Source organism: Ursus americanus, chromosome 21, assembly GCF_024610735.1.
Source record: "Ursus americanus isolate L20-20 chromosome 21, mUrsAme1.1.p, whole genome shotgun sequence".
Taxonomy (NCBI): Eukaryota; Metazoa; Chordata; class Mammalia; order Carnivora; family Ursidae; genus Ursus; species Ursus americanus.
This window is the reverse complement of record NC_142147.1, coordinates 12,893,209-12,918,730: the sequence shown is the minus strand read 5'-3', so window position 1 is coordinate 12,918,730 and position 25,522 is coordinate 12,893,209. Positions and strand designations below refer to the sequence as shown.

General features: G+C 54.8%; 1 protein-coding gene across 1 annotated transcript; it reads right to left on the bottom strand.

Annotated features, from left to right (window-relative positions):
- Nucleotides 1-544: 544 nt before the first annotated feature.
- MMP2 (matrix metallopeptidase 2) lies at nucleotides 545-25,019 on the bottom strand. The gene is made up of 13 exons (XM_045806811.2): nucleotides 24,533-25,019; nucleotides 21,784-22,010; nucleotides 20,705-20,853; nucleotides 19,456-19,584; nucleotides 19,047-19,220; nucleotides 16,206-16,379; nucleotides 15,194-15,367; nucleotides 13,417-13,572; nucleotides 12,050-12,185; nucleotides 8,392-8,528; nucleotides 7,142-7,301; nucleotides 2,914-3,023; nucleotides 545-1,451 (listed from the first exon to the last, which is right to left on the bottom strand). Exons 1-13 carry the CDS (start codon nucleotides 24,686-24,688, stop codon nucleotides 1,348-1,350), a joined length of 1,986 nt encoding a protein of 661 aa, XP_045662767.1. The 5' UTR covers nucleotides 24,689-25,019; the 3' UTR covers nucleotides 545-1,347.
- Nucleotides 25,020-25,522: the final 503 nt, after the last annotated feature.

Below are 25,522 nucleotides of genomic sequence, written 5' to 3'. Positions count from 1 at the left end.
AACCCCACCATGAGAGGCCTGAAGCAGTAAGTCTATCAGAGGCAGAAGGGGCCTCTGAAATAATCCCAGGCCTTCAATTTGTTATCCAGCAGCTCCGGGATTTCTATATAGAAGGGGATCATAGGTTCCCCCTCTTTAGGTTGTTGTAGAGGTTAAACCAAGTGATGTGTGTCGAGTGCCTGGCACCTAGTAAGCGCTCTAGTAACGGAGAGGGTGTGTTACTGTTGTTCACTGTTAGTAGTAGCGTTAGAAGTGGCCTTGCTGTCCGCGAAGAAAGGGACACTCAAAAAGGAAGGAAGCTTTGAACGAGACCCTGCCAGCAAAGTGAGAGAACTGCTGCTATTTCTAGGCTCTTTCCAGGAGACAGAGGGACACCAGCTCACCCACTTGGAGGGTCTCTTGCTGTTTATTTTGGCAGCTCTGACCTTTGCAGCAAATGTCACCTGAGCCCCCGCAGGGAGCAGAGATTGAAACTTTTTAAGTTGTTTTCCTCCACCTGGGGCCATGGCCCCTCTAGGCTCGGCAACAAACAGCCGGCAAACACTGCCACTCTATTGGTGTCTTTATTCATACTCGTTGACATTTCCCATGGGGAACTGTGGGGGGGGCGGGGCTGAGCGGGAGCCGTGGCTTGGTTTTCCTCCAGCCAGTGGAGGAAGTGATGGGGTCGGGGCATAGTACTAATAGAGGGAACAAGTGACCATCCCCACGTGGGCTGAGATGCATCGCAGAGTGACTTCAGACAACCTGAGTCCTTCTGTCAAGAAATTCCATGTCAAAGTGGAAAAATAAAAATCGAAAGAAAAGAACAAAGTGCATATGAAGCGTACCGCTAAGGTAGGAGAGGTCCTAAGGGCAGCCAGCAGTGAGAAGCCAGGTGTGCGGGGCGGCCGCGGGACCACGCCCCTATCCCACTGCCCCATGCCAGGCTGGGCTGTCGGGCCACCAGTGCCCTCTTGAGACAGTCTCTGTCTGTTGGCTCTGAGGGTGCTGTAAGCCACAGAAAGTCGTGGCGGGAGGAGAGCCTGAAGTGTGGGAGCACCAGGGAAGCCCAAGGCAGGGCTGCCTTGAGAATATCAAAGAGATTGAGAATATTGGGGGTGGCTCTGGAGGGCTGGTGGGATACAGATGGGGAGGTGAGGGCAGCTGGGAGGGGTACAGTCAGCACCGTTCCTTGGGCACAGGGCAGAGCCACTCTCCAGAACCTTAAATTACCAGGGAGGGGTGAGCACGCCGATTAACTACAGAGCTGAAGGCTGCCAGGCCCATCCAGGTCCTCCCCTGGTGCTCAGGGCTCGGTAGGCAGAAGACGACGGAGGGGCAGGGCCTGGGGGAACCAGACCCTGCTCAGCAGCCCAGCCAGTCGGATTTGATGCTTCCAAATTTCACGCTCTTCAGGCTTTGGTTCTCCAACTTCAGGTAATATGCGCCCTTGAAGAAGTAGCTGTGACCTGGGACGAGAAAGAGGGGAAGCTGTCATCACTCCATCCTCCGACATGCAAGGTTCCTGGGAGCTTTGAGAGTCACCTGCCACAGGGAAAAAGCTTTTCAACCAGAGAAGACCCCTTGGAGACCAGAGGAAGGGGAATGGCTGCGGAAGTAAGCTCTCCAAGTCTCTGCTTCTTCATCTCGAAGATGGGGATAAAGACACCGACCTCTCAGAGCTTGTGGAGAGGACGAAATCAGATAACGTGCACTATTATTAATACAAACAACAGCACTCCGCTGAGCACGGACACCAACGAAGCACTTCCCATAGACCAGAGATGGCAAACCAGGAGACTCCTAGCCCTGTCAGGCCTACAGCTGGGTTGTATTTGGCTCACACAAGTGTTTTGTTTTGTTTTGTTTTGTTCTGAATTCTGAGTAAGGTGCCAACATATAAACATCTGGAAATTTCACACGAAAATATACATTTCTCACTTCCTTTTTAAACAGCTAGACTATCTAACCGCACGGGGCCCCCATTTTTGCAGCAACCGCGAGAAGCAGATGATTGTAATGAGCCATGAACCTTCTGGTTTACCACAGACCCCACCCCTCCCTCCTGTCTGCCTGGCCTGCCTCACGCATCTGCGCTACTGGCCTGGCCCCCATGGGCTTTCAACTGTGTGACTCCTGACATACATGATCTCATTTACTTCCTTGAAAAGCCCAGCACATATTGGGCACTCCTTAGAAGTTGATTCTTGAAGATAATCCTTGACCTAGCCCCTCGATGATACACTGCTCTTTCCTGGACATGTGAGACCTTTCGCCACGGCAGGTTAGGGCCATGTGCTTCGCATAAGATAGGGGCTCAAAAGAAATCTTTGTGGAATTTAATTGCAACCTCTTCTGAAAAGCCAAACCGGACCCCTTTCCAGGCCCCTGCAGACCTCCCAGAAGCCTCCTCGGGAATATGGTTTGCAGACTCCAAATGCTATCCCTTGCCGATACTGGTTGTATTTTATTCAGCGAGGGACCGGCGAATGGGAGATCTCTGCCACATCAGCCACAGGGCACGACCCAATCTGTCCTGTCTCAAATGGAGCCATCCTTCTGCTAATGGGAGGCAGTCACAAGGCCTCCTGTGGAAACTGAAAGGGCCTGGACCAAACCCCAGAATGAATCCAGGGCACAGAGCCCACGTTTCTTGTTCCAGCCGGCCTCCTGCCCTCCCCTTCCCTGGCTCCAGGCCCTGCAGCTGTGAGGGGCCTTTCTGGGTCTTACTGCCTGGAGCCGGCTGAGTGAGCAGAGGTCAGGGGTCTGGATGCCTTCCCAGCACCGGGCTGAAGGGGCTGGTTTGTTTTCCCCACCGAGCGCCGCCTGCCTCCCTGCACAATGAGGGAGTGTGTGCTTGTGCGGAGCTGGGCCGGGGCTGGGGGCGGGGAGGCATGTCCTAGAAAGCGGACAGGGGCCCGGGCAGCTCACCACTGCCCTGCAGGTCCACCACGGCGTCCAGGTTGTCGGGGATGGCATTCCAGGCATCGGCGATGAGCTTGGGGAAGCCAGGATCCATCTTCTTCTTTACTTCATTGTACCTGCAAGCAAATGGACATGAGGAAGCCGCGGCACCTCCCTAGAGGCCAGCCCTCCTCCAAACCTGGCTGGGAGGGCCCAGCTACCAGGTCCTGGCTGAGCCTGGGAAACCAGACCCAGCCCTGCTGGGAGGCCGCCAGCTGCAAAGGAAGGCCAGGCAGTCAGACTGGCTCTGGGTCCCAACCCCACAACTCATGAATTACATGACCTTAAACAATCCCGTAAAAGCAATTTGGTGACTACTGCTAACACGTAAAGCGGTGTGTTAACCACTTCCCATATACTTTCTCAGTCAATTCTTGTGACAATGCCAGGACACGGTTATACCGTGATACCCATTTTACAGACCAGAGGCTTCGAAGGGGCACCCAGCTTCCAAGTGGTAATCCAACCCGGGCCTGTCTGGCTCCAGGGCTGCAAGTTGCTCTCTGAACCTCCATTTTACCACCTGTAAAATGGGGCTGTAGTTAATGTTTTTAATTAACCTGTAGAAGAAATGAAAGAACGTATGCAAGGTGCTTGTCTCCGTATCTGCAACTTGGTAAGTATTTGGGAAATGTTAGTCCCTTTATAAACTCTGATCCCTGCTGTGTGCTGTGGTATGAGGAGCACTGGACTAGGAGCCCAAGGATAGGTTACAGCCTACGCAGCCTTTCACGGAGAGGCTTGAACTGCTGCTTCTTTATCCATCAGGTGGAGTGACAACCCACACCCTGGGAGATGATCTCACCTGGCACGGAGGGCCAGGTTACACTGCAAGGCGGTGCGGGAGTCCAGGCCCTGTTAGTCACGGGGCGGGCCTCCCGCCACTGCCGTCCCTGCTGCAGCCACCAGAGTGAGCAGTTATGCTGGGCCGTGCCCTTTATCCAGGTAGATACCCTGAGTATTAGCTGGCATGTTCTTCTTCCGGGCTAGCAATGCCACCACCTTTTTCATTTCGGGGAGAATTTTTTAAGTGCTCGGGTCACTTTGATTCCTTTGCTTCTCTACTTGCACTCAACCTACTCGTTGTTCCCTGAATACTTAATGAGCCCTCCGTCTGTCTGCCTGTGGGTAGTTCATGAATCAAGATAACGTTTTGCTCTTGTGGAGCTCATTTTCCAGACAGACCCATGTTTGAATGCCGTTCTGGTGACAGCCAGGCTTTCTTCTGCTGTGCCTTAGGGTGGATCCTCGTCCCCACGGCCAGCCTGACCACCCCGACCCGAGGCACCAACAACAGCTTCCCCTGTAAGTTCCATTCTGCAGGGGGCTTCACGTCCCCCTCTCCCTGTCACCCTGAGAACTGCCAGAAAACCCTTCCTTGATCCCAGCTGCATCATAAGACTGCTTGCAAAACCTAACATGCTTCCTCGTGACCTGGCATCCCAAAACCAAGTTTGCAGCTCAGCGTCCCAGCACTCCACCCACATCGCCTCCCAACGCCCCGGCTCGGAGCTGTGTGTCCTCTGCTTGTGTCCAGTCTGCTCACAGAGGGCGGGCAAGGCAGGAAGCAATCCCATTTTATAGATGCGGAAACCAAGGCTCAGAGAAGTGAACCAATTTGCCTCCACGTTCTTTTCCTCTGGGAAGAACACGGTATCATGGCATTAGAAGGTGCTGGCTTTGCAGGGGCCTAAAGCTCTCCATTTAGCTCTCTGTCCCCAGGCTCCTACAGTGTTTCCTGCTGGCTGTCTTAGAAGTTTCTTTCGGGGTGCCTGGGTGGCTCAGTCAAAGTGACTGCCTTTGGCTCAGGTCATGATCCCAGGGTCCTGGGATCCAGCCCCACATCAGGCTCTGAGCTCAACAGGGAGCCTGCTTCTCCCTCTCCTACTCTCCCTGCTTGTGTTTCTTCTCTCACTGTCAAATAAATAAATAAAATCTTTAAAAAACAAAACAAAACACAGACACTTGCATCCCAGCTTTTCCACGGGTGTGTATCCTTGAGACACTTCAGCCTCAGTTTCTACACCTGGAAAATGGGACTAATAATAGTATCTATCTTAAATAAGAAATAAAGGTGAAATGCATGTATGTCTGTTTCCCTCATTCTCTCATAAGCTCCACAAGGAAAAGTGTGACTAGTTCTTGACCACTGCCTCCCAGCACTCAGCTAAGTGCCTGGCGCATAGGAGATATTGAATATTCGTGGAAGCTTCCAGAAGCAGGACCTGAGTATTCCCTGGCATAAACTAGGGGATGCCAGGCTGGAGGCAGATGCTTGCATCTGTCATCGGGGGTTCTCTGTTCTCCTCCGGGGCCTCTGCAGACTGACCTCCAGTAACAATGTCTCAAGTTCATCAACCACCTCTTTTGGGAGACATATCTGTCTCTTCTGGAAACCCAGTCCTGAGCTTTGGATAAGGACTTCGGCTCTGCTGCATTTAAGTGTCACCGACCTACAGCAGGGCATCCTGGACCTCAGCTTTGGAAGGTGGGCTTGTTGCAGAAAGGGACCGGGAAGCAGGTAACCCCGCCCGAAACCCAGCAAGGCACCGCCACGGCCCGCGCCGGCGTGCATGCACACTTGTATTCACACGTGGCTACATCTGTCCTTTATGACCACAGGGGGCACTGGAGGGCAGTTAGAGAAGTCCTTCCCACACCCTGAATCGTAGACTCTAGTCTTTATGATTTGATTCTGAGAATCACGTTTCTGTGTGTCTGTGCCTCTCACTGTCCACACTCTAAGATTTGGAGATTCAGGGTGCCTGCCACGCTGAGATGCCATTCGTAGTACGTGCTGGTGCTGAGGAGTGTTCCGGAGCCTGTGGGCGGAAAGCCCGCTCCGAGGTTTCCTGGCTGACTGTGTTCTTTCTTGAGGCTTGAGATATCCATCAGCGTGAGTTGCTAAGTGTCTTAGCAATGTGTCTGGAATTCCTCCCTGACACAGGCAACCAACTTCTGAATGCAGGGCAGCTGGGGGCGGGGAGCAGGGAAGGGGGAGAAGAGAGAGGCCTGGGAGGGAAGCTGGACTGTTCCAGGGCAGACAAAGGGCCCAGATGAAGTAGCAGCCACAGCAGGAATGCAGGAACCAGCCCCTGCACCCCCCACCCCTTCCCACTGACTGAATGACCCCGAGGGTACCGTGGCGGGACGTGGGGTTCGGGGACGGGAGACGAGGTTATCATCCTGGCCCTGTGGTCCACACACTTGCATTTAAGTAACGTATACCAAGTTATTTAATTTCTTTGGGCCACAGTTTCCTTGTCTGGGAAATGTGAAAAATTATAATCAAACTCCAGAAGTCTGGGCGGCCTTCCACTGACCACTCTTGGATATTGGGCTCCCTGACCCGTAGCCCTGACCGTGGCCTCTTGGAATTGAACCCTTTTCTTCTGATAGGGAGCTATTGGCTTCCGAACTGGCCCCCTGCCAGTCTGCACCCAAAGACACTGGGTCCGTGTCAGACACACCAGAGGGTGCCTGCTGCTTCCCGGGGGGCCCGATTTGGAGGCTCCTGCGGGCAGCTGGTGCACCCACCTCTGTCTTCATCATATTTTGTTCTCTGCACTCCCTGCCTTCACGACCCCTATTTCTGAGGATCCCGCTATCTCAGGTACAGTATAGACCAGTGAAGAATAAACAGCGTGTTCTCTGGGAGCCAGAATTCCAAGGTTCAAATCCCAACCTGCCACGACATGGCTCTGTGATTTTAAGCTAGATACTTAACCTCTCTGAACCCCACTTCCCTCATCTGCAAAATGGGAATAACAGTAACAATACTAATCTCACAAAGCCCTTGAAATAGTGTCTGGCATATAGCACCAGTAGTAGCAGCTGTTAGCTTTATTTTTATTATCCCCTTCTGCAGCGAGTCACCCCCAAATGGAAGGCTCCAGACCAGGCAGACATGGACCCCATCGAAAGACTTCGGAGAAGGAAAGGAGGTTCTGACCAGCCCCGTACCAGCAACATGCACAGGGATGTTCACCCTTCGGGGACCTCTCGGAGACCCTGCGACTCTGGCAGGTTAGAGGCCAGAGAGGGGGTATCCATGGCCCCAGACCACCGACCTTGACCCAGGAAACAGGAAACCACAGAGCGTCTTCTCCACGCCCACGCAGCTGGCTGGGCTGTTCTCCTTTCTACGCCCGCACCCCGCCCCTCCACCACCGCGCCCTCGCAGCCAACCCCTTACCTCCAGAACTTGTCTCCCGCAAAGATGTAGGTCTTCTTGTTCTTGCTCCAATTAAACGCAGCATCCACGCGTTGAACATCAGGGGGCAGCCCCAGGCTGGTCAGCGGCTTGGGGTACCCTCGCTCCAGGGTGCTGGCTGAATAGACCCAGTATTCGTTCCCTGGGGCGGAAGCAAAGGCTGTGTTGGTGGCTGGTGCTGAAATCCCTCAGCCTGGCCTGTTCCTCCCGTCATCTGTCTGCCAGGGACCCCACTGTGGTCATTCTCCACAGGGACACGGGGTCCCACTCCGTTCCGGTTCAGTGCCCAGAATCGGGACTCGCATATATGGTTTTACAAACTGCTTAGAGAAGTTGCCTGGCCGAGGAGGTGAGTGGGAGCAGTGGGGTCCCTGCAGCCCTTGCTCGCTCCCCAAGCCAGGTATGCTAATTGCCACACCTGCCATGAAGGCCTTCTCCTAACTGGCGCCCCAGTCCAGGACGGCTCTGGGACGGCTGAGGATGGGGAGCTGGCTGGTGGAACATGTACCTGTTATGTGGCCGAGCCTCCGGCTGCCCCAGGAAGCTGTCCCTGTGCCCACATCTCAGACCAGAGCAGGCTCCTGACGGCCCTCCCTCCCCGCCACACCCTTACTACATTTCCTCATGAAAGCCTGCTTTCCCGTCTCCCCCACCAGTTTGTGAGCTCCGTGAGGGCACGGCCTGGGCCCTGGCACATGGGAGGTTCAGCTGAATGCTGAAGGAGCAGGGTTTCCCCAGTGTTGGCCACGTGACCCTACCTTGATCGTTTATACCACCTACAGACACTTTCCGTACTATTCTTTATATTTTGCCTTCAAGCCATTTATCTTGAAATCCATAGAAAGACATTTATCTTTTGGAAATAAATTCATTTTAAATGTTAAAAATGACATCGCCATTTAAAAAGTTCTGGCTAAAATTGTTGCCTGCCAAAGGCTCTAGCATCGCAAAAGTGTTAGAGGTGCTGACACTGAACTGTGATTTTCCTTCTAGAAGAGGAAGGATTTCCTTCTAGAAGGATTGAAAATTAAAAGGTAATGGAACGTCCACTCTGTGGGCTAGTGCTGTTTGATGCTGGGTGTCTGAGCCAATCTCCCAGATGCAGCCCATGCTTTCGGAACTGATGGTTGAAAGAACAGATCCAGAAAGGAGAAGGAGCGCCCACAGGTGCACAGGAACCATGGTGCAGGGCCCCGGGGAGCCGAGGGTGAGGCAGAGCCCTTCCCACACACCTGCAAAGAACACAGCCTTCTCCTCCTGTGGGGCCTCGTACACAGCATCGATCTTTTCCGGGAGCTCAGGCCAGAACGTGGCTACCAGCAGGGGCCCCATGGGCTTGTTCCGTGGCGTCACTGTCCGCCAAATGAACCTGGGGGGGGGGGGACACAGGAAACCACACCTTCGGTCACTCTGCCGCTGTTCCCACAGATGCCTTCCCAAGCCCACTCAAAAACTTTCCAGCGATGATGCCCTCAGAGGTGGAGACAAGGTCAAAGGCACATTGGAGAAGGATTGAAGAATGGGCAGAGCCCTTCTGCAAGATGCCAGGGCTGAGATGCCACATTTTTGCTCCCTCCTCCAGGAAGCCTTCCCTAACTACCTCTGTCCATACCATATTCTTCCTCCTCTGAGCCTTTTTTTTTTTTTAAAGATTTTATTTATTTATTTGACAGAGATAGAGACAGCCAGCGAGAGAGGGAACACAAGCAGGGGGAGTGGGAGAGGAAGAAGCAGGCTCATAGCGGAAGAGCCTGATGTGGGGCTCGATCCCATAACGCCAGGATCACGCCCCGAGCCGAAGGCAGACGCTTAACCGCTGTGCCACCCAGGCGCCCCCCTCCTCTGAGCCTTTTAACACTGTGTGCCTTGGAATACTTTGATTGTTTTTTAAAATGTCTTATATCTTTTACTAGATCAGAAGTCCGCTGAGGCAGGGGCCAATGGTACTCGAAGTATTTCCTGAACTGAAATGGAATGGACTCATGCACTTTGGCAAGGGTGAGAGCTATTATTATTTATGGAGGGCTTAGTAAGTGCCAAGAACTTTGTGTGTCATAAGCTCACCCGCCAGCGGACCCCATCCCCATTCTGATGAGCTTAAGCCACTGGTCTCCAAGTGTGGTCCCCAGACCAGGAGAAGGATCATGCTGGGATGATCCTATATGATGATCCTTCGTATGGGAACTGGGAAACACAACTTTGTTGGGTCCCATTCGAGACCTGGGCACCAGACTCTCTGGGCTTGGGGCCCAGCAATCTGTTCTAATAAGCCTTCCAGATGACCCTAATGCATGCCAACGTTCGAGAACCACTGGTCTAAGCCTCTCAGAGCTTAGCATTTCTTGGCAATGGGCATTGATTCAGCAGTTACTATATGATTCATGTGGGCCCAACGAGATCGAACAGACAGACTTGTAATTCACAGCTGGAGAACCTTTTGCTCTCCCGTGGGATGTGGCCAAGGAAGCCTGCAGCCTCCATGGTCCCTGGCAGTCACTGCGTGACCATGAGGGACCCAGCCATGAGGGGAAATCAATGCAGAGGATGGCAGTGGACAAAGACATCACTGAGTCACTGAGCTTCCTTCTGCCCCTGGAGGCAGCCCCACCTCTGGACTTCGTACCAGATGAGAGCAGTTTCTCTCTGCTGTGTAAGCTGGTCTGAGCAGGGTTCCCTGTTACCTGCAGCCAGAACATCTCACCGCAGGAAGGTACCACCATCCTTATTCGGCAAATGAAGCTCAGAGAGATTATGGTACCACCAGGATTCAAACCCAGATCTGGTTTTGAGTTTAATTATCTTGCACTATGACCCTTCTCATCCCCCCAGTGCCTACCACCCATTTTTGCACATGTCCGGTGCTTAAATATTTACTGCTTAATTCAACGAACCCATCAAACACTCATCAGCATCCTTTAGAATTAGGGGATGGCTCCAAACCCGGGCCTGGGCTCTGCACCCTTTCCTAGATCCGCCGCAGGTCTCAGCTCCGAACGTGGTCAGGGCCTCGTCAGTGGGAAGTGCTCCAGGCTAAGGACAGTGCTAGGCAGCGGGGCCCCACGGTACCTGACTTCTTACTGCATTTTGAGTCTCCTCTCTCTCTCTGCATTTTGGCCATCTCCCTGTTGGCCAGAAGACTCTGCAAAAAGCAGGGCATCTACCCCCCAGCACCCAGCCCAATGCCTGGACCAGAGGAGAAGGAGGTTCACGAAAGTTCACGAGACATCTACCAGCCTCATCAGGCTCCCTCCGTCCTTCCCCCAAGCCAGGAATTCTCACATCTCTGTGGCTCAGGTCCTGCAGGGCCCCCTGACCCAAACACCCTGCCAGCCTCTCAGCTCGTCACTCCCTCCCGGATCTGCTTCTCCTTTAAAGGCCCTGGACACTCGCAGATGTCCAGGCAAGCATCTTCCAAATGCTTCTGCAACTCTGTTCCTTTTATTCAGCTGTGGACTGCCGTCAGCATCCCTGCCTCTGTTTCCCAGACCTGACTGAGGCTGCTCACACTTCAATGTGCGTAAGACTCATAGGGGAATTGGCGAAAATGTAGATGCCTAGGGCCCTGTCCCAGAGATTTCAGTCAGAGGGCCTGGGGCTGGGCGCAGAGGCCACACTCCTAACATTCACATCCTGGAGGGCTCTGGTATAGGAGGCCACGGACCTCTCTTTGAGAATGCTACTCCAGGCATTAGGTGGCCCCTCTGCTCCCAGCACAGCATCTCCCACCTCCAGCTCTAAAGCAAAGTAGCTGGTACGGGAGGCTCCAAATAATTGTTTGTTGACAATATTACCTAATATGATCGAATACACTCACCCTGTGTCAGGCATTATTCTAAGCATCTAATCTTACAGCATCGAATCCCTACAACAGCTCCATGAAATAGGTTAGAATTTTATAGATGAGGAAATCGAGGTACAATGGAAACACATAATTAACATGCCTATAATCATACAACCAGTAAGTAGCAGGTCCCGGATTCCAACCCCGGCAATCTGGGTCCAGAGCCCATTCTGTCAACTATCACACTGGATGGATGGATGGATGGATGGATGGATGGATGGATGGATGATGGACAGATGGATGGATGGATGGATGGATGGATGGATGAATGGATGGATGGATGATGACAGACTAATGGATAGTAGATAAAGGATGATGGATAGATACATGATGGACAGACCCTTTAATGCAGTCCTAGATACTGCGTGCCATTCTCTGGGAGGGCTAGGGCAGCTGGGTGAGTCTCAGCTCTTGGTTGACTGAGTCGGGGACTTTATCTCTAGCATGAAGGGTACCACCTCTCCCCTGCGGCTACTTGCTCCTCCTACAAAGAACGATTTGGCTATCTGGGGTCAAGGCCATTCCGGGAGAAAACCTGTGGGAGCCTGGATTATTGTTCCCAATTCTTCCCTCCACCCCTATTTTAGAATTCTACATCCATGTGGGTTTGCCATGTGACCTCACGGCACCCCCCTCTACAGTAGGTGTTGGGCGTGGCCATGTGATTTGCTTCAGTCAATGGAATATTCTCAGACATGAAGTCAGCAGAGGCTTTAAATGTGTTTGTGTGGTTTGATTTGGCCTCTCGTGCTCGTCATCTGCCACAAGCAGCTGCTAACCCCAGGGGAATGAGTGACATGTAGAACGTACCCGAACCCAACCACAGCCTGAAGCCCAGACACCTAGCAGACCCACAGATTAGGAGAGAGCAAAAGAAATGCCCATTGCGGTAAGCCACTGACATCTGGAGGCTGTGTGATACACGGGACGACTGTCTACACAGGCCATTCTGTGAAGCCCCCAGTGAGTTCCCTGACCAAGGGCTGGGGGCACAAGAATAATGGAGAATGGGCAGAAGGCAAGGACAAGAAGCAAGCTCCCGCACTCACCGGTCCTTGAAGAAGAAGATCTCCCCGCGGATCTGAGAGATGCCATCAAAGACAATGTCCTGCTTGCAGATCTCAGGAGTGACGGGTCCCAGAGTTGGAGTGGGGCCGGTGCCCGTGCCAGTGTCAGGGGAGGCTCCTGGAGGAGGAGGACACGACCTCAGACTCTCCCCAGCTCCAGGGGCTCTCCCCACCACACTAAGCCCCCAGGGCTGCCCACCCAGCCTGCAAAGCGTCAGAAGAAATAGTATTCTGGCCTTGGAGTGAGGCCACGGGAGACACAGAGATGATGCCTGGATGTGGGGGAAGGACATTAAAGAGAAACCAGAACGCTGAGCACTGGGTACATGACAAATGCTCTTTGCTGACGTCACCCGAACCAAGTCTCATCACATCCTGGGCAGGGAGGCACCGTTACTGCTCCCATTTTACAGATGAGGAAACTGAGGCCCACAAAAGTTGAGTGACTCGCCCAACCATTCAAACCCAAAGCTCAGGTTCTTAAGCCCTCAGGAGAGTCAGGGCCATCAGCGGCCGCCTCTGTGTCAAGCATCTGGTATGTGGCACTCTCTCAAGGATCCATCCCTTTGCTCCTCATGGCAACTGGCCACAGCTTAGAGATGGGGAAACTGAGTCCAGGGAGGTAAAGACCTGCTTTATCTCTTGCTCCCCGTGAGTGGCAGACACACTCGAACTCGGCGTCTCTCCCTCAATCTCGTGTTCTTTCCCGAATCCGTGTGCCCGCAGCTCTGCCTCCCAGCACCATTTCCACTACTGTGACTTGGTCCAGAACCACTTTATAGCTACTTTTTTTTTTTTTTTTAAAGGACCCACCACTCTAGTCTCATTTTAAGCATTAATAAATAAAGCACTGGTTTCAAGCTCCGGTTGAATTCTGCCTATTACACGTTAAAATAAAAGAATCAGTATGAAAACTAGACACTTTCACCCCCTGTGTCGTCAGGGCCTTTCCATATGCTGGGCAGTTCTGCCCTGTGTTTAGCTCTTTGTCCTGGATTCTAAACCTAACTTGGTGCTTGAAGCCTGGTGACCCTGGGCCAGGAGGGTCACCTTCCTCGGGCCTCCGTTTACTCACCAAGAAAATGGGAAGCCGGCTTCTCCCCTGCCGAGCTCAGGCAGCGGCTCCGGGCAGCCGAGAGCGTCATGAATGATGGTGTTATTTGGAAAGGAAAAGGACCATCCAAAGGGAAGGGACTAACCCTGGGAGGGTTGCTCAGCTATCCCCAGAACAGATCAGCACTCCTGCCTCTTGCCTTTATCTCCTGCCGTCCTGGGGAGTCCTGGGCCTCCATCCCAGGCTGCAGGACCTCCCCAGGCCCCCATCCGGAGGCCCCCACGCAGAGGGTTACCATAGAGCTCTTGAATGCCCTTGATGTCGTCATGGGACAGGCGGAAGTTCTTCGTGTACGTGTAAATGGGCGCCATCAGGGCTCCAGGGTCCTCGGAGTGCTCCAGCCCCATCGCGTGGCCAAACTCGTGGGCTGCCACCAGGAACAAGCTGTACCCTGAGGGCCGCAGGAGGGGAGGGGGCAGAGAGACAGGGAGAGAGATGAGAGAGAAGCAAGGCTCTGGCCCCTGCAACAGGGACTTTGAGGACATCGCATGGTGGGGCTGAGAGCCGCATAGGAGGCTCGTATGGATTCTTCCTTCTGAGAATTCTGGGACCAAGAGACCATGCCCATTGCTTTCAAGTAGGGTCAGCCCAAGTCCCTTTGTCCCTTTCCAGGGTGGAATTCTTGGGAGCTATGAAGGAGAGCAAGAGACAGCCGCAAATCCTCTACTTCAAGTCCCACTTGTTAAAAATCCTGTTTGCTGGCTCTTTGTGTCTCTCTACAAAGAGCAGGGGCAAAACCTGCACTTCAGGGTCTCCAAAGAGGTAAGACAGCAGGTCCACCATTTCTTTCCCGGGAAGCAGTAAAAACCACTCTCCCTGGGAGTGACTGCCCAGGCTCAGCCACGGAGGGCAAACCCCATCGCAAACCCTGTTGTAGGATGAACTGTGTCTCCCCAAAAGATAAGTTGAGTTCCTAACCCCGAGCATCTGTGAATGTAACCTTGTTTGGAAATAGTATCTTCACAGATAAATTAAAACGAAGTTATACTGGGGTAGACGGGGTTCTTAATCCAAAGTGACCTGTGTCGTTCTAAGAAGAGAAGACACGCTGAAGGCCATGTAACAAAAGAGGCAGAGACTGGACGATGCAGCCTTCCGAGGGCATGTGGCCCTACCAAAGCCTTGACTTTAGACTTGCAGCCTCTGAAATGCACAAGAATAAATTCCTGCTGTTTTAAGACACCCAGTGTGTGACGCTTGGGAATGACAGCCCTGGGAAACTGATACACGCCACCAGGGTACCACACCAGCTCTGGAGTCCCGAGCCGCTCCCACAGAGGGAGACTCCGACCTTGAGGTAGAAACTGGAGCAGAGCAGGTCATATCAGGCTCACCTGGCCATCTGGGGCCACCACGGAGCCTTGAGCCCAATGCCACCAGGCCCTGCCGACTAGAGTGGGCACAGTGCCCCCGGGCAGGCTGCTCACTGCACTGACCTCGTGGTAAGGTCCTGGTCTATCTCCTGGTCACTCTCTTGCTCCAGCCTGTGTGCCCTGGAGGGCAGAGAGCTGTCTCAGGTGGCTCTGTCCTCAGCACTCAGCACTGTCACAGATCCCCCATTCACAACTTGGCAAAGGATGGCGTCGAAGGGGCAAGGAGGGCTCTGGGGGCTCTCTTGTGTAGCGTGGAGGGTGGTGTTGGAGGACGAGGCTGCTTCTGTTTTCCTCCCTTCTCCTGCCCATCCAGCCCCTTGAAGGCAGGAATGCCTTTTCCACGGGAGCAGGAATGCCTCATAGGGCCTCATTCTCTGGTATAGGGTACCCTGTGCCCAGCACTGAATGATTGGGGTAGTAAGAACCCCACCTGGAGGGGTGGTCAAGGTGGAGGGGAAGGGCAGCATTTCCATGGACAGGCAGGACCTCCACCAACACAGTGTCTCTACCAACACAGGTGGGTGTCTGGGGGTGGGGGGGGCGGTGTCTATGCCTGAGGTGGGGGGGGGGGCAGGAAGGTTTCCGGGGCAGGGGCGGGGCGGTGTCTGGTGTTTCTGCCCAATGGTCGGAGCCTTGTACCTTGGTCAGGGCAGAAGCCCCATTTGCGGTCGTCGTCATAGTTGGCCGTGGTCGCGCACCACATCTTCCCATCGCTGCGGCCCGCACTGGTGCAGCTCTCGTGCTTGTTGCCCAAGAAAGTGAAGGGGAAGACACAGGGGGCGCCTTCCGAGTTCCCGCCCACAGTGGACATGGCTGTGGAGAGAGGGACACGGGTCAGGGGGCCGCAAGGCACCTGAGGTCACCCCCAGGGAATGACACGATGCGGATGTTAGCGAACCACGCTCCCCGGGCCCTCGCTCAGCCCTGGGCCCTGGAGAAGGCACTTTATACATGTCTCTACGTCCCTGTGCAGTAGGGACCGTAGTTACCCCCGTTCCTTGGATGGGAAACTGGAGCTCGGGGAGATTAGGAAAGCTGCCCGAGCAGCTACGGCTAGAAGTGTCAGGGCCAGAGTCAAACCCACGCAGCCAGATTCCAGAGCTTTAATCAGCCTTGCACGGATGGGGCCAGGGGCACCAGACGCAGAGGGGCTGGGCAGAGCGAGTGGTGCCCACATACTTCCTTAGACCGCGAGCTCCCTCACGCAGGAGGACCCGCGTGGGGTCCCTGCAGAAAGCAGGTGCTCGCTTAAGATCCGCTGGAGGAAGCAGAAGGAAGCAAGGAAGGGAGGGAGAAGAAAGGAGGCAGGGAGTCCTTACTGCAAAACAGAAACCCGAGGCTAGAGATACAGAGGAGAGCAAAGAAAGGCAGGCGAGAGAGACTTCAAGATGAGACGGAGAGAGAGAGAAACAATTACCAGGGAAGCCCAGGGAACGTGGGCCATTCAGACAAGGTCCCGAGCTGGCCGGACATCAGGCATCCCCAGTTTGGCTCAACAGGCTATTGGTGCCCGCCGTCGGTCCTGATGTGGGTGCCCATGCTGTCCCAGCCGCTAAGTACTCTGGCTGGCACCCCCATCCTGGGGAAAGGAGGTGAGGGTGGGGGGGCAGCGTGCTGGCCCTGAGGGGCGGGGAGAGGCGGCGACACCCACCTGTCTCGGGGCAGAAGCCATACTTCTTGTCGCGGTCGTAGTCCTCGGTGGTGCCGCACCAGCGGTAGCCGTCCGTGCGGCCCTCGGTGGTGCAGCTTTCGTAGGATGTGCCCTGGAAGCGGAACGGGAACTTGCAGGGCTGTCCGTCGGCGTTGCCACCCATGGTGAACAGGGCTGGGGGGAGGGGGAGAGAGGGGAGGGGTGCAAATGTGAGAGGCCACCGCCTGCCTGGCCGAGGAGCAGCGGGGCACCGGCGTGGGCACAGCATTGGTGGCCAGCGAGGTGGTAGCATCCTGAGAATATTCAAAACCGTCTCTAGTGGTTGGTGAATTGTTGTTTCTCCAGGTTCCTGGAGAGCATTCCTGCCTCCTTGGCCAGCTCATCCCTCCTCTGGGACCTTAGGGATGCCTCCTTCAACCCACCCAAACGTCCTCCTCCCATCAATGAAATGGTTAAAACCAGGCACACAGCACGGGGTCTCCAGAGCCTGGCCCACAACCCCAAGGTCACAGTCCATGCTGCCTGACCATGCCCATGCCATGCAGATTGTGGCTGGCAGGACCACAAGAGTCTTTCCATTGGACAGATAGGAAAACAGCTCTCAGAACACAGGCGCGCGCACGCGCGCGCACACACACACACACACACACACACACACACACACACAGAGGAAGCTTCACCTCCCTCTCGACCCCAGGGGCTTTCCTGGATGGCCCTGCTGTAGTCCCTGCAGGAGAGAGAGGAGGAGAAGAGGAGAACGGAAGGGAGGTGGTGTCTTCCTGTGTGTCTTCCTTTTAACACACACTCTGAGCTCCCACTCCAATCTCCCCAAGACAGAGGCTATGACTGGAGAACTGGGGGACAGTGGGGTTCAGAGTCTGGGCTTGTCTGTCTTGGGTTCTCCCCCTGCTCCCCCATGCCTTCACCCACCCCAAAACTACAAAATGGTGCGTCTCTAGAATTGCCAACTAGCAAAACCACAAGTGCGTAACAAGGACCATCTGTGCGCAAAGGCGCCAGAGGTGATCTCATCAGCCCCCGTTAACTCCACTATGACCAAAGTGGGGGCCAGGGATCACAGGATCAGGGCCCCCTATCCTCACTACTCCCCTCTCTCCAACCAAGAGACCTTCTCCACACCCGAAACAATGAGACTCAGGGAAGGGACAAAATTGAAACCAGATGCCATGGTGGCTTCAGAGAAGGAAAGGCAAAGTGTTAACCTCCACGGAGGCCAGCCTCTGCCTCTGGCCTCCCAACAGCTGCATGCCTACCACCCAGGAAGCCCCCATCTTCTTTCAGATCCTGCCCCCAACAAGGATAAAGAGAAGCAGACACTGACTCAGCAGTCAGGAGGGGCTGAGTAACCAGAACATCTATCCCAAGACCCAAACACGTGCGTGTTGTACGTACTTGCATCTGGCCAAAGACCAAGTAAATGGCTAATGGCCAACGCAGGGAAAAACCAAACTTATGAATTACAGCTGTTTCCACTTCTACGATCAAGGCATTCTGTTCTGATCACAGGGACTGACACATGGCAGGGTTAACTCTGCTTGAATCCCTACTGGGAAATGCAAGATACATAAAATGCTTTTGTTTAAAAGTTTCTGACTTATTAATGGTCCATGGCTTGAACTCTTACTTAATACAAAGTATCGCGTGAGCTTTGGTATTAAAAGCGTAAACAGGAACACGATTAACCAGCTCTTTGTTCCTTTCCTTCTGTTAAGATGGCTGGGGCTCGGTGTTCAGTTGCCATGGGGTCAGAGAGATTCCCAAACGTGTAAAATTACAGCCGAAAAGACAGAGGCATATGTAGATCAAAGAATCTTTACAGGATGGAAAAGAAACACGTATTTACAAAACTAATTTTTGGATTTTCTCCCATAGCCCCCCAGTTTTCTGGGCTTTTGACCTCTAGAATCCTCCAATCTAATGATGGGACCAAATATGAAGACGAACAGGCTGTCTTTTTATGATTTCTGGTTATGAAGTGTGTCTCATTGTGAAGGATATATTAAAAAAGGATTGAGTGTGTATGTCAGTACCCTTACCCCTTTAAACACGTCTCCCTCTATATGGTTTCAACATGTCTGAAAATGTGATGTCCCAAGCATTGGCAAAAACACATACAAAAATACTGAGTCAGGCCTATTGCCTTTGCCAAGACACAGAGACGCAAACACAAGCAAGGACAAAGACCCGGAGAGGCAGATAGGGAACAGCCCCCACGCCCAGATGTGTGTGTGTCTCACACACACACACACACACACACACACACACACACACACACAGGAAGAGTCAGCATCAGAACTGGGAACAGCGGCTGAAATTCCGAGGGCTGGTGTCCCCAGGCCAGGGAGGGTATCAGCCCCAGGGTCTGAGTCTTGCCTCCCAATCCTAGTGCTGGGCTTCCGATCTGTCCCCCAGCCTCTCCTCATGTCCTTGAGGCCCCCGTCCTGGCCCGGGGTGGGGGGGCGGGTAGAGAGTGGTTCTAGAGAGAACCACTGGGCATTGTAGTAGTTCTAAGTTCATTCTAATGCACATTAGGAAAAAAAAAATCATTAGCACATCAAACCTGTGATTTCACAAATATTATTGCTAATGGCAGAACAAACCAAGCAAGCGATTTAATGAAAGGATCATGAAAATAAATGCGAGGACGAGGACACAGCCGTGGCGCACGCGAGCATGGTGGAACCTGCCGGAAAGAAGTGGGGGGATGCTGGCTGCCAGGTAGCGTCATGCCTGCGGAGGAGTGGGAGGGCAGGGGGAGAGGCGGGGCGAGCTGGGGAGGTGGAGCCGGAGGAGGAAAGCCTGGGGCAGGCGGCCGCTCACCTTCGTGGGGGCAGAAGCCGTACTTGCCGTCCTTTTCGAAGTTGTAGGTGGTGGAGCACCAGAGGAAGCCATCGGAGCGGCCGGTGTCCGTGCAGCTGGTGTACTCCCGGCCGTTGAACAGGAAGGGGAACTTGCAGTACTCGCCGTCGGCGTTCCCGTACTTCACGCGGACCACTGAGGACAACACGGGGTGGAGGGTCAGCCGCTCCGGGCGCTTCTTTGGAGACCGGGATTCTGACTCAGCGGCGTTATGGGATCTCCCTCCCACTGCAAGCTCCCTGGTCCCATCAGAGCAGATGGAGGGCCCGGAGGTGGCCAGGGAAGCCACGGTCCTGGTGGCCAGGGACAGTGAGGCACGCAGAGGACCGGAGAGGAGACCCGGCCATGACTCGGCTGTTCACTTTCTTACCTTGTCCTTCTCCCAGGGTCCACAGCTCATCGTCGTCAAAGTGGGAGTCTCCCCCGACGCCGGGGCCCGGGGCAAAGGCATGAGCCAGGAGCCCGTCCTTGCCATCAAAAGGGTATCCGTCTCCATGCTCTGCAACACATAGGGTCTCAGCTTCCAGCTGCCCCAGCTGGGCCCGGAAACCCAGCCACACCCTGTCCGTGGTCCCTTGGCCACTCTGACATCCGTCCCCTTCCGTGTCCCAGTGTGACTATCCAGCCCTGGGAGCACAGCGTCTCAGTAGAGTTTTCTTGACTTGATTATTACCCTCCTACAGTCTACACCACCCTCTCAAGCCTGTATGGCCCCCAGTGTCTCTCTACTGCTGATCTTCACTGCCTATCCGATGCCAGTGACATCATACCTACCTGCAGACTACCGTGCCACACCCATGTCCTCACCGCTCTCTCACTATCCCTCATCTGTACTGTTGTCTGTATCACCCACGCCACAACCACATGGCCGATTCAGCCCTATCGCTTACCCTCAAGTCATACCATCACCAATATCGACAACGTTAACCCTCACGTGTACTTTGCCACCCAGGTGCACACCACCCACCCACGGGTTGCCTGTGCCCATGTCATTTACCCACATTGCAATACCACTCGTAATGTCCACACCACTTACCTTCATGTCTACACTGCCACCGGCGTACACAAGACCAACCCACATGGTGCCCTCGGTCCCAGGTTCTAGCCCACTTCCTCTGACGTCTACACTGCTCTGCTGTTTCTGACCCCTCTCACATCTAGAACGCAAGTCTACACTGCTCCGCTGTTTCCGACCCCTCTTACATCGAGAATGCCTCAGTGTCCACCAGCAATAGCCAACAGAACTTTCTGCGGTGATGGGGATATTCTTTGTGCTGTTCAATTCAAGAGCCACTCGTCTCACGTGGCCACTGAGCAGCTGAAATGTCACTAGTGTGACCAAGACACTGAATTTTCAGTTTAATTTTAACTAATTTAAATGTGAATGGCCCTGCGGACCTAGCGGGTACCATGCTGGGCGGTGCAGACAGACCACCTGCTTTCAGGATTACACTGCCTCTAGTGTCTACCCACCATCACGACACCTGCCCCCACGTCCATGTGGCTGCCCACATCTTCTACTCTCCTGCCTAAGCTCTTCTCAGGACCCCAGGTCCTTCTAATGGCCAGACCGCCCCTTGTCTCCACACCGGCCCTCTGCTGACCCCTCTTCTGCCTACCCCAGCGGCCAAAGTTGATCATGATGTCAGCCTCTCCATCGTGGATACGAGAAAACCGTAGCGGGGTTACATCACTCCAGACTTGGAAGGCGCGAGCAAAGGCATCATCCACCGTCTCGGGGTCCAGGTCAGGCGTGTAGCCAATGATCCTGCAGGGGGTGGAAATGCGTGGGAGTGTGTCTGTGTGCACAAAGCAATGGGAGTGTGCATAGCCACACTAGCATGCTCGTACATGCCCAAGTGTGTGCGTGCAGCTGTGTGTGTGACCATGGATGTGTACGAATGTGCGTGCACATGTGCAGTTTGGGAGTGTAAGGAGTGCACAGGTTTCTGCCTGCACGTATGAGTGTGCATGAGTGTGTATGTACGGGCAGGCGTATGTGTGTGCGTGTGGAGCAGAGCTTACTGGGAGAACAGCCCACCCAGAATGCCTTGAGCTTCCGTGGAGTCCTAGACCAGCCCACATCTCCACGCCCTGGCTCAGGAGTCTCCTTCCTCACCTCTGGCTGGTGGGCGGGGAGGCATGAATAGTGAGTGCATTCAGGGCTACAGGGCAGGGATCTCACCCCTGGAATCCAGCATGAGACATACAGAGCAGAGCTCTCAGCCCAATTAACAACCAATGATAACAACTCTATGATAGAATATAAAACTCAATTAGCAGCCAGTCATCAAATCCCTCCAACCGCCCTAATGAGCCCATCTAAGAACAACGGTGACTCGCATGCCTTACGCTCTCACTGTGGGCTGGACGCTGATATATATCCTGGTACCCCATTATATATGTGACCAGGCTTAGTTCCCAATGAACCTATGAGGAAGGTTGTGTTTTAGCCCCATTCTGTCGACTGCAAAGCCTGAGCTCTGGAACCCAAGTAGCCCGCTGCCCCAAGGCTAGTAAGTGTGAGATTCAAGCTCTGGTCTGACTCTAGTTCCTGAGAACTTTGTAGGAAACTCCTTAAACTGCCAGGCCCCCACCGGGTACTCCCCGGGGCCCCGGGAAGGGAGACCGCAAGGCCCAAGGAGACCCAGTGTCCCACAGCCCAGGCGCCCTGCCTCCGGCCGCCCTGCCTGGGCACCTGTATGTGATCTGGTTCTTGTCCCACTTGGGCTTGCGGGGGAAGAAGTTGTAGTTGGCCACGTCGGGGTTGCCGCAGCGCGGCTTCCTCATGGTCTCGATGGTGCTCTGGTCCAGTTCCCCCGTCTGGGGCAACCCGAAGAACTTCTGCATCTTCTTCAGCGTGTCCTTCAGCACAAACAGGTTGCAACTCTCCTTGGGGCAGCCGTAGAAGGTGTTCAGATATTGCTGGAAGAAATGAACGCCCCGAGGCCAGCAGCCACGTGAGGATGGCATCCTATGGACCCAAGTCGTCCGGGACCCAACGGTCCTGGGTAGAATCCCAGGTTCCAAACTAGCTCTGTGGCGTACTAGCTGAGGGACATAGAAGCTGTAACGCGTGACCTGGGGCACGTGTTGGGTGCTTGCTATATGCCCCACATAGTGACTCTATAATGCAGTTATTCTAACTCTCATACAGAGGAAGAAATTAAAGCACAGAGAGGTTAAGAAGCTTGCCTAAGATCCCACAGCTCACAAATAGCAGAGGTGGATTCGGACCCAAGCCATTTGGCTCCAGAGCCCATGCTCAGAACTAGAACTCCCTGCCAGTCTCCTTTACCTCCCGTCTCTCTTAATTCACCTGACTGCTGATGACAGTGGCATTTCTCACTTTCCTTGCAAGGAGATTCAAGGCTTATGTGCCTGGACTCTAGCAGCAGATAGACCTGGGTTCAAATCCCGGAGCTGTCATTTCTAAAAAGAAAACCATCCTGCCCTTGGTGCTTACTGAGGTCTAAACCAAGCAGGGCTCTGGGCAGTTTCAGGGACCAGCCAGCTTATTTATCTGTTCAACAAATATTTTTTGACTCCCACTGTGTGTCAAGCCCTGTGCCAGTACTGGGGAGAAACTGGTGAACACGGCAGATGTTTCTAGTATCCAGGGTTCAAATCCCAGTGCGGGGCTGCGGATGGACCACAGTCAATGCAAAATTGGATGTGTGATTTGTGCTATGTTGGAATGATGAAAAGAACCCGGAGACCTTATTACAGGGGTCCCAACCTTGTTGAGGGGTAGTTAGGAAAGGGGAATACAGGGTATAATAGTAGTGACAATGAGAGTAATAACAAAGGTTATCTCTTGTTGAGTGTTTACCACTCCCAGGTACCCTTCAAGGTGTCCAGGATTACCTCCCCCTTAACCCTGAGACCCCACTATCATGCTGTTTGCAGAAGCAGCTCAGATTGCGAAGTGAGGTCACTTCCCCAAGGAGGCCAGTCGCTTGTGACTCCCTGATGCGAAGCCAGGCAATCTAAGTCCAGAGGCGCTCCTCAAGTCTCCCCCTGCATGGCCTCTGGGCAACATGCACTTCCACGTGCTGTAGGAGGTGTGGGGACCCATGGAGCTTTGTTAGGGCTCCAAAGCTCACCCTCAACCCACAGCCACCTCATCAGGCAAGACAGCTCCAGGCCTTTAAAGTAAGTAGCCCCCTAAAAATGTAAGGTCTCCCAACCCGTTGACATAGCAGGGACGGAGGCCTATATGCAGGGAAAGGGAGTGGTGGGGTCACATCCCGAGAAGGGGTTCCTAGGGTGACCAGAGGGTACAAAAGTCTTGTCTTGGGCCAGTTGGGGACCAGGATGAAGAAGAATAGGAGATTTCTGGGGGGTGGCTGAAAGAGTAAGGAAGCAGATGTCTTGTAGGCTGGGAGACACATCTGGAGGGGTCCCTGCCCCTGAGGGGCTCACAGGGTGAGAGGAAGCCCCCAGCCCCCTTGTGTAATGCTGCGGTGGGTTGGTCAGGGGGGAGCTCCTCCGGCCAGCCCAGAGCGCTGGCAAAACAACCTCTGAGCCACAGCTCGGAGCCCCGCCAGGAGGGAGGGCTGACTGGCTGAGCTCCGGCCTGCGCCTGGGGCTCTGTCCGCCCCCGCCCCACGCGCCAGGGCCCTCGTGTGCCTGCCCCTCCCTGTGCCTGGCCAGCCAGCTCTCTCCTCCCGTTCTCCAACCCCTCTGGAGAAGTTCGAGGAAACTTTCCGAGGTGCAACCCTTGACCCTTCAGGCCAACTGGTTCATTGAGCCAGGTGAAAAAGATGTGCTCTCTGCTTCCCTCCTGCCCCCAAAACTTGCCAAAAGATCCCCTCCAGGGCCTCTCTCCAGATGTATGCCAAAGGTTCCTTGATGTTGGCCAAACTCTGCTTTGCCCTGAGTTCCTAGCCACATGCGTGCAAAAGTTAACCCAAATCGTGTGCCAAACGACCCTCTTCCCAAAGTCTCACAGGGGTTCAAAAGATCTTCCATTTTCAAAAGAGACCCCTTTCAGGCCTTTGGCCAAAGGCCTACAAAGATGCTTGCCAAGGGCCTGTTAACCAAGCCCCCAGATGTGTCCAAAAGTTGTTTACACAGCGGCCCCCTTGCCAAATCCCCCAGATACTAGACAATGCCGCCGTTATTTACAATCGAGGTCCCTTCCAGCTGTTTCCAAAGCATTCCCTGACCTACCACCACCTCGGCTTCTCAACCACCCTGCCCACCACCCTGCCGGTCTCCAAAGTTGACAAGTTGTTTATCAAAGGCCTTCTCCAATTCCTAAGGCTCCCCTACGGTTTGCAAAAGAGGTCCCTCCTTCAGCTAGCCAAAGACCCCCCCCCCCAAGCCATTTCCTGAAGCTCCTCCCCACGCCGCGTGCCCACCGCGGGGGTGGCCATTCTGGAGACCCCCATTCCCCGAAGTTTCTCCGAACTTGACTCCCGGAGGCAGGCGCTGCAACTCACCACAGCCAGCTCTTTGTCCGTTTTGGGGGCGACATCTCCAGGGAACTTGATGATGGGCGAGGGCGCGGCGGCGGCGCGGCCCAACAGGCAGCCCAGGACGCAGAGCGCCCGCAGCGGGCCGGCGAGCGCGCCCCGCGCCCCTCGCGCCTCGGTCATTGCGCTCCCGGGCCCCGCGCGTCGCCCGGGGGGTCGCTGGCTCGGTGCGTGTGGCCGCGTCGCCGCCTGGCTGGCGCCTGCTCCACCGCGCGGCGCTGCGCTCCGAGGGGCCGCTCGACTCGGTGGCCTCGGCTGGGCCCGGCTCAGCGGCGCATGGTCCGGCCTCCGCGCCCCAGCCCGCGCCGCCGCCGCCCGTTCCCGCCGCTGCTGGCAGCCCCTTTGTATGTTTCAAGCCCCAGATGCGCAGCCTCCAGCCACCGCCGAAGTCTGGAAGCAGCGGAAACAAGGGAGGGGGCCGCCGCCAGATGTGGCCTGCTGGGCTGGGAGGGCGCGGGCTGCGCAGGGAGGGGGGCGCGCTCAGGCCCGCCCCGCGCCGCCCCACCCCCCACCCGCCCTCCCTCTTTTCTCTCCTCTCCCCGCCTCTGAGCCCCGCCGCCCGCCACTCCTGGCCTCGGTGTGCCCCGGGCCCCTGCGCGACCTTGCCACCCCTGCCTCCCAGCCGGGCGCCCGGCCTCAGGAACCCTGCGGGGAAACAGCTGGCGCGACCCTTCTAGAGTCTCCACGTCCTGAGGTTGGGGAGCAGCGGTTCTCGGAGGCTCGCCCGCGGTGGGGGCGAGGGCAGGACAGCCTGCGGGTCCGAGACGGGAAGGCAGACTTAGAAACATGATCCGCGCGCGGCGCCGACAGATTGTCCGAGGAAGAGATTTTAGAACTTTCGAGATGAGAACAGAGAGCAGGGAGAGAGATGGAGAGAAAAGGAAAGAGACAGAAAGATGGAAACAGGGAAAAGTGGAGGGTCTCTCCCTTCCCTTCCCTCCCCTCCCCTCCTTCCTT